Source organism: Nansenia antarctica, assembly GCF_963989245.1.
Source record: "Nansenia antarctica genome assembly, chromosome: 11".
Lineage (NCBI taxonomy): Eukaryota > Metazoa > Chordata > Actinopteri > Argentiniformes > Microstomatidae > Nansenia > Nansenia antarctica.
Genome location: NC_137681.1, coordinates 22614176 through 22623573, shown reverse-complemented (window position 1 = coordinate 22623573; position 9398 = coordinate 22614176). Strand labels below are relative to the sequence as shown.

The window sequence follows — 9398 nt, the reverse complement described above, 5'->3', positions numbered from 1 at the left end:
GTATTTTTATTTTCAGCAGCAGTAGAACCCTAAAACCCTAAGGAACAGTAAGAGAACCACCACTCCAGCAGCTCTTGGTGTTTCATCTGTCTGCCCCACTCCTCATCTCCTCTGCTCTCTCCTCCTGTCTCCTATCCTGTCTGTCTCCTTTCCTGGTCATAGAAAAGATCATAATCAGCATGACGACCAAAATCTAAACAAATCTCTTATTTTATTTTACGTGATGATTAGATCATAAACACTTGTTATGTATCCATTTATTTTATTCATAGACACAACCATTTTTTGACACACCAACCAATATCAGATTATACCAAAGCAAATCATGAATGCACTATTCCATCCCATAGGGGCTAAACTAGTCATCAAGGTTCATCATTCCATATGGGCTGACAGTCACACGACACAACACAGCAACACTACTGGATGCAGCTACAGGCCAATATTCAATGCAGAAACAGATGTCATGTACATCAATCAGCATTTTATTGCTATTTTATTACTTCACCACATTTTTCCTGTAGGATGATGATGGAGTAATTGACTTTGTAAATAATATTAATATTATAATAATAACAATAGTAATAATAATAATTATAATAAGTGATTATAAACAGCCTACCATGCTGCTGGGAATGTCAGGATGTTGCTAGGCTTAACATTTCTGCTTGCTATTGAAAGTGAACTGTGGTAACTATGGTAGCCATCTAGCTAACTGCCCATCTGAGTGAATACATGTTACAGAGATACATATGTTACATATATATATATATGTTATATATGTTACATGTTACAGAGATACATATGCTTCATTCACATGCTGGAGGGGAACAAATTACAGCTTGAAGATTTATCAACTGGATTCTACAAAGGCAACATAAGGTCATCCCAAGGCCTGGGGCTAACAACGTGCCTGGTATACAGTATAACTAAGGAGTTAATCAGTGTGATTTTCCCATAAATTGATAGGAATTTCTCAAGGTCTCCCAGAGTCCCAGGTTGCAAGATCTTGTCTATTTCTATTTTTTATTTTATTTTTTACTTCTCACTGAAATGATTGGCAGCAATGTATGGTCGTATGTCATATAAACAACTTTTAAAATAATATGGGACTGTATGATCAATCCAAAATCTACTGATTTCAGCCTTGCCTCAAAATTGGAAGAGGAAAATTGGAAAAGGAGATTTACTTTGTCTGCCTCATTCATTTATATATCTTTGGGGATTACTTCAACTGTCTTTACTTCTCCTTACTTGGGGTCACTTATGTGCGCCCTCTGTTGCCACCTCCGTGGGAACTGCAAGTTGTATACTCGAATGCGAAGTGTCCTTTCTGTGCTATAAATAGGATTTGAATGTCAAGCATGGTGTTCGGCTTCAGCAGTTCACACTTGAGTGACATATTGTGTAACGCAGAATACATTTAAAAAAGAAAAGAAAAAAAAAGAATAAATACATCTTTCAAATGTTTTGTTTAAAATTGTAGGACGAACTTTCACTTCAGTTTGGCTTTGAGGGACTGAGTACAGTTTACAAGGTGATTTATAATGTATCATAGCAATATACACAAATAAAGCTCTGTCATGAGGACATGTTGCGACGTGTGTGATTCCAATAATGTTCATATTCGTAGAACTTTCATTAACTGAATTGAATTATATTTCAAGGGATCCCCCAACTCCTGATTTGTTTTCAGAACAATTATGTGCATTAACATTGTAAAAAACACACACACAAAAAAAACCATCTATTGTTATTGTGGTAGACTACTGTTACCACACAGTATGAGACATTGTTTCGTGTTTGTGTCCATCCCACATGAACACACATCAATGGATGCAGGATGCAGGGCTTGACTCATGTTGTCTGATTGCCCTGACTCCTCTCGCTCCTCCCTCGATTATCCAGTCTGATTACGTGTGGTTGTTGCTGCTGGGCTGCCCTTCCAATGGTCTAAACTTGACCATGTGCACTGATGGGGTCCCATGTTGTGCAGTAGGTGCCCTTTTTTTCTTTTCGCCCCTGCCCTTCAAACAGCCTGGGTCCGCCACTGGATACAAATATAGCCATTTATATATATTTTTTTTACGAGAAGAGGCAACTAATTTGAAGAGGAAATACCTCGAAAGGACGGTACATGAGAGGTTTATATCATAGCCTGCATTGTAACTAATTACACGGACTTCCAGTAGTTTGGATAGGCTGTGGAGTGACTAGCCTGGCCGCAGTTTGCTGGTCGCTAGCTAAGTTCTTCTGTTTCGCCCTACAGTTCCAGTTGTTGAATTATGGTGCTAAAAGCTAGGGCATTATATGATTTCAGTTCCGAAAACCCGGGGGAGATTTCTGTGAAGGAAAATTAAATCGTGACTCTATACAGTGAACAGGACATAGGGGAACCGGTGCTGATGGTCCTCAGCTCAGAGATGGACTTCCCGAGCTTCACCCGCTGGGTCCTGTTGGACAGAAAGTTCGTGATCCACCTGCAGGTGTAGTCAGGCACCTGCAGTGCAGAGAGCCCACACTCCATTATGGGTGGCAAGATAGTGTTGAACGCCGAACAAGTAAGTAAAAGTACCAAAGTATCTCATACTGATGTTTAGACAAAATAAATACATTTATTGGAGTATCGTATGCCATACTGTGGTTGTTTAAGTGAAATGTGATGCTTGAAAGCTGCTCTACAGTACATTCAATTCTACAAGTACAATTTATACACATTTATCTCATGCTTGTAATAAATAAAATAATAATAATAATAATAATAATAAAAACCAATAGTGAACCATGCATCAACTAGCACATACCACTTCAACAGACTTGATTCCTATTCATTAAAAAAAGTCAAACAAGAGCAACAAGAGGTTTATTCGTTTAAAGACTTTATTGTAAAGGTAGACATACACAAGAGGACCTGGTTCCTGATCGATGTCCCAGTCAATAATTTACACAACTATGGGGATGGGGCGGGGGGGAGTCACTCAGATAATAGTTGTCATCTCACATCACACTGAGAAAAAACCCATTTGGCATAACTTCATTACCATTCACCATCTTTACCAATGAGGAGGTTAATCAAAGTGGTGGAGGTCTGCAGATGACCGCACAGAGTGGGTAAGCACAACACACCTCCGTCTTCAAGAGTATTAACCAAACCAACATCACACAATAGATTGGAGGTTCAAGGTGTCTAGTTGATGAGCATTAGATGACATCAGGAAAAGCATGACTAATTAAGTGCTAGTAAATGTGCAAATGAAATAAGGGGGGAGAGTAGGATATAAATATAGGTACAAAGGTGATTGCTGCTAGTGTGCAAAATAACAGTTGAGGTTTACATTCTATGATAACATAATTATCACACATAAGTAAAATCAGAGGACTCGCTGTGACCACACCCTCACTGTCCGCCGAGCCAAACTGATGAAGCGAAAGTTGAAACTTTGACCTTTTTAACGTTCCATAAAGATGAACCTGGTGACGTCAGAGTGACAGGTAGGATGCATGACATAATAAATAACAAGACAATAACAGCCGGTTTCACAGACACGGCTGAAGCCCAGTCCTGGGACTGAATTGCACTTTCAGTGTCAAATCTCCAGTCTAGGATTAGATTTAAACCTCGTCTGTGCAACCGGCCCCTTGCTGCTGTGACACAAGATGACTACAACCAGAATGGAAGACAGTGGTTGAAGGGCGTCGACCTGACGGTACTGAAGGATTGGGAAGTGTGTGTTGTTTCAGATGCCTCCCCTAGAGAGACCCCCTTTGCTTGCGGATTGGGATGGAAACGCATAAGGCCAGACTCCTCTGAGATTCCCTTGGATGTGAGGTCGGGGGACGGACCCTTATGCCTCCAGCTCCAGGCCCAGACCCAGCTTGTGGCCACCGGCATTGATGCTCTTTCCATCAACCAGAGCAGACAGGACAAGTTTCATACCTGACAAACAAAAGGAAATTACTTACTTTTTTTGTGGCGTCCACACATACAGCGATTCTGTATCTATTATGTATTCTATGTCGATGGCCTGGAGACGTTTCTATGTTTCTAGCGTGCAGCACTTACATGTCCCAATGAGATGTGGTAAACATCATACGTCCTGTGGTAAACTTAAGCTAGCGAGCATCCTGCCACCTTTCTACCGAAACAGTAGGAACCAAACTATGCAGTGTGGAACTAAAGTATGATTGTATATCATTCTGGAAACATAGCTGAAACGTGCTTTTCCCTGTCCTCTGATTGGTTAACGCCTAGCACCGTCGCTTTTGTAAAAAGAGACCTGATCCTGTTCTCTCGAGTCGCGCTGCTAGCCAGAACGACATGGCCTGCGGTCGCGTCAATACAACACACACTCGATACACTATATGATTTTTTTCAACAAAATTAGATTGCAGACATTGCAGTCAAGATTATTTTATTTATTTATTACACAAAATCAGCAAAATGCTGTTTTCTTAAAGAATCCCTTTTTATCTCTGAGATAGAGTATAACTACAAAAGGATATAACTTTGAACAAGCGAAGTCAAAAGTAGATTACAGCCTCTGCTGGTTAAAAAGAGTATCGCGATTCAATTTTCATCTCACCGATTTGAATAGTCACATATTTGTGTCGATAATTAAGTCTCTCGCGATGCATTGTCACATCCCTAGTGGACATAGCTTAACACTTCAACAGACCACTGTGGAGACGGTTAGGGATGCTATTGTAAATGAATGGCAGATCTTACCTGGCCGCAGTGTCTGGGTGTAGCCCACGCCCACCAAGCTGGCGTTATTCACTTTAGCCTGAAAAATACCAGTAATCAATTTCAGTTGACAATGGACTACAAATTATCTCTTCGCAATCAGCCTTGAAAACACCATATACCCATTAGAGCACCCAGTGAAGAGCTTAATTGTATATTTCACACAAAAACGGCAAACAACAGCTGCATTCGAGCAATTTCCATACATAAAGACATGGTTAATCAACAGCAGAGAGGACTCACAGATATGGAGGCGCTGGAGTCCAGCTGGTACTTGGCAGCGATGCCAAAGCGGGTACTGTTGCCGCCCGCGGTCCAGGCCAGGTTCACTGCCGTCTCCAGCTGGTCGTTCACTTTCTGGTAGATGGACCCAGAGAACTCAGTGCCATCATTGCTGCAACAGAAAACAGACGCAAGTTATTGACTGATTTAAAGTAGTTTACAGCTCATTTGTTTCACTAAATAAAAATGTTGACTGCCAATACCCTCTAGCCCGAGCATAGATGACTTTTCATTGCGATGACTGACTGATAGATGATTCACTTACTGATGGATAGATGATTCACTTAATTACACAAACGTATTTGTTATAAGTCACTTCAGATAAAGGCATCTGCTAAATGCCCAAAATGTAAATGTAAACTAAGACGGGTCAACGGTGAGGCTTTCCAATCACATTAGACTGCTTTTTATTGTTTTATTAATTCTCTAACTGCCCAAGTATTCCGGACGATTCACCACCTAGAAGTGTTTTGTGTGTTATTCACCTAGCAACAATACTTTGATTGGCAAAAAGCATGTATAAGCATGTGTAAGCATCGTAATTTATGTATCTTTGGTTAATAAAGTCACCTGTGGCACTCTAGAATGTTCACAATTTGGGCGACTTTATTCACCCTCTAAATGAGAAGAATAATATACAGACTCAAAAGACGAAAGTTGTGAATTTGAAGTCGACGCCCCTACTTACACAGCTGTGTGCAGCTGGAAATCACCAGTCTTGTAGCCGACTGAGAAGTTGCTCTGAGTCATCTTGGATTTGGCGGTGTCAAAGGTCATCTGGTAACCAGCCAGCCAACCCTCGTAGCCGGCCACGGCTGCTCCGTGGATGGCAGGGCCGGCGAAGTCAAAGTCTACATCACAGCCCAGGTTGACGTATTCACGCTTGTACGCAGTCTTCACCTTGCCACTCTTCTTGCTGTTGGCCAAACAGGTACAGGGAGGAAAGAAATAGGACCGATCACATCCAACATCTTTCTAATCATAATATAATAGGGATGCGCCGATCTGGATTTTTGGGGCCGATACCGATCACCGATTTTCTTCCTCAAGATCAACCGATACCGATACCGATTTTTTAAAAAATACATAACTGTAGGCCTACTGACTGGATAGCCTACATATTTTTTGCTTTTTAGACAAAAGTTTTGATCCATTAGGCACCAAGCAAACGCAGACCCATTTTTATGGCATAGTAAAAGTCTGGCCTATCACCCAGTTAGGGCCTGAAGCCCAAGTCAGTGATATGGCTGTATAAAAGACATCATAAACGTGGCCTTCATGGTTTACATACTGTTACGTCCTCCTATGTTTTCTGTTCAGTTATCTGTCTTCCCCAGGGAAAAAAAAAAAAAAAAAAAAAAAACGTTTTTTGCGATCGGCCATTTTTGCCGATCACCGATCGAGTCATTTGGAGTGAAATCGGCCGATTTAAATCGGTGGCCGATAAATCGGAGCATCCCTATAATATAATGTTTTATTTGCCATGCAATCAACATGTTAATCAATTGATGGAATTTGGTATTTTCTGCTCTAGGCACAGGGTCAGCCATAGTCAGCAACCATGGAGCAATTACAGGTTAAGTGCCTTGCTCAAGGGCACATGAGGCTCCCTCCCAAGGCGGGGATCGAACCAGCCACCTTCCAACTGCTAGCCGGCCTCTCTAACCACTAGGCTCCCGCCGCCCCCTCTAGACCAGTTAGAAAAAGCCAGGCCTGATCTGCATTACTTGCGAACACATTACTGAACATTTAGGCAAGTTGTTGACTAAGCAGGGCTGACAAACATTCATGCCCTCCAGGCAGCTTGTTGTGTTCAGTTCAGTTCAAATGTTCAGTTATGCTTGAAGCGGTGAGTAGTACTGTAATATGCCATAAATTCCACGTACCCACTATTTGGTGAGAATGTGGTGTCGAATGTAAGTTTCAGTCCTTTGGTAATCTGCAGAAGAAGAAAATACAGTAAGTACCACTGAATTGTGTGAAGAATTGATGATAATAAACACACAGTGATCCGTCCTCCTTACCTGGTCTTCAACAGTGATCTCTGTGCCCAGAGTGTTGTCAGTGGTCCACTTCTCTGTGAACGTCAGCCCATATTCGTCCCACTTGTACTTGGTCTCCAGGTTTCCACTGACTTTGCTGGTGTCAGTGTTGGAAGAGCCAGTGGTTTTGAATTCCTAAAGAACATTAGAGAGAGGACCACAGTACACGGACATCATGATGGGAACACGACTGCCAATGGCCCCAGAGGCCCGAGCATAGATTACTTTTCCCTGCTATGACTGACGGATAGATGATTCACGTACTTAGTCAAATGTATTTGTTGTAAGTCGCTTTGGATAAAGGCGTCTGCTAAATGGCAAAAATGTAAATGGAACATGACGTGGCCCTGCTGGGAGCATCACTGACACGTAAGTCGCTTTGGATAAAAGCGTCAGCTAAATGGCGTATATTATCAGGCATAGCGTGATAACATGCTCCCTGGGAGACAGCGGCATACTCACCACTCCACTCGCAGACTTGGTCTTCACATCAAGTTTCACCAATCCAAAACCTAAAGGAAGAACAGCCACAACAACATGATGGAGGTCAAGACAAAGACAGTCACTGAGCATCTTAAAAAAACATTTATAGAACAATAAACCTTCCTGTAATAAGGTGATTGAATGTAATTTCCACCCAAGTAAAAAAAAACTAAAAAAAACACAACTAAAAAACACTCACCATATCCTTTGTTGAAGATGTCCTTCGCAGATTTGCCAAGGTCACCATATGCTGGAGGGACAGCCATTCTTACCTGTGGGGGGGAAAAGGAGTGAAAACGGTCGAGACATCAATTGGAGACTTTCAAATGGGGTGGCTTTCACAGGTGTACCACGACAGTCTAGATGACCTACGAGTCTTAATGATGGCTGTACCACAAACGGTTGGCGGAATGGCCTGAATCAAATTAAACATCGAAAAAACGGAAAGAAATAGTAGCAACATAGTAACAGGTAACAAGAGTCGCATCGCTCCAGCAAGGCCCGTCTCCTCTGAGCTGCTCCGGGGCTCCTACTGCAAACACAGGCCACCTCTCTGGCATCAGGCGAGGCTCTGGACAACAAAGCAAAGCTGGCTGGTTGACCTCCAGCATCCATCTTTAACATCGGTGTATAACGCACTGATCAGTATTACAGTAACACAGTGTCTCAGAGCCAGTTGCTTTGCTCGCCAAGTTGGTTTTAAACACCAGTGTGATGAGCAGCGCCGGTGTGAGGAGTTAGCTGTTAGCCGCAGCAGGCTAGCTGACTCTCCTTATTGACCCAGCTGCCAGATTAAGCCGCATTAAGGTAGTCAGATATTTGGCTAATTAACTGATAACTGTCATGGCAATCTGTCCATGTTTGGAGAAATGGAGACATGACATAGTTAGGTGGCAACGCCAACGGTCGGCGGCGGTTTACCCTTGAACATGACTGTGACTCGTGTTAGCATGTGAGCTAGCTGGCTAAGGTGCTCTGCGCTGTCTAACATGACTGTGACTCGTGTTAGCATGTGAGCTAGCTGGCTACGGTGCTCTGCCCTGTCTAACATGACTGTGACTCGTGTTAGCATGTGAGCTAGCTGGCTAAGGTGCTCTGCCCTGTCTAACATGACTGTGACTCGTGTTAGCATGTGAGCTAGCTGGCTAAGGTGCTCTGCCCTGTCTGGCTCGTGTTAGCTAGCAGCTTTAATCCTCTTTACAACAGCAGAACGAGGCTTTGGTGAGACTCAAGTCCAAGCATAAATACTTACGGTAGGTTTCGCAGTGAAGTTGAGCTGAGCTGCCTGGGTAGGGTGGAGGGCAGTGCGGCTTGTCTTATGACGGTGTCTGCTGGAGGACGCCGTGAAGGAGACACCCACTTCTTTTTAGACAGGCATAGAAGGAAACTGCTATATTTGTGGGTCCTCACAAATATAAAATATAGCAGTTTCTTTCTATGCCTGTCTAAATAAAAAGAAGGAAACCATGCCATTGACTAATATATTGACTGAGGTGTTTTATATAGCTAATATTTGATTTTCTAGTCAACAAAAAAACTGATTTACGTACAACTATATTTTGACTGAACTGAATACCAATGTTCCTCTCAAGTTATATTTAAGGCAACTATAGGCCGTCTAAATCGCCATGGTAACCATGGTGCTTGGCGTAACTTTTAATTAACACTGTAGCGTACATGATTTTGTATCGTTTCATGTATTTATGTTGAGACAATATTATCTGACATTTCAAGCAATTCACTGACTAATGTAGTTATTTATTTTTATATTTTAAATCTGGCAAGAAAGGTAGTCGAGAATCCCCTCGCAGGCCACATACACACATCCACTCTCCCAAACCGCGTCA

At 42.3% G+C, this 9398-nt stretch overlaps 1 protein-coding gene across 1 annotated transcript; it reads right to left on the bottom strand.

Annotated features, from left to right (window-relative positions):
• Positions 1–2862: 2862 nt before the first annotated feature.
• On the bottom strand, positions 2863–8905 carry LOC308167666 (non-selective voltage-gated ion channel VDAC2-like). The gene is made up of 9 exons (XM_080542099.1): positions 8804–8905; positions 7751–7823; positions 7531–7580; positions 7051–7203; positions 6913–6965; positions 5715–5942; positions 4988–5138; positions 4727–4784; positions 2863–3937 (listed from the first exon to the last, which is right to left on the bottom strand). The coding sequence occupies exons 2-9, from the start codon at positions 7815–7817 to the stop codon at positions 3846–3848; spliced, it is 852 nt and encodes a 283-aa protein (XP_080398225.1). The 5' UTR covers positions 7818–7823; positions 8804–8905; the 3' UTR covers positions 2863–3845.
• Positions 8906–9398: the final 493 nt, after the last annotated feature.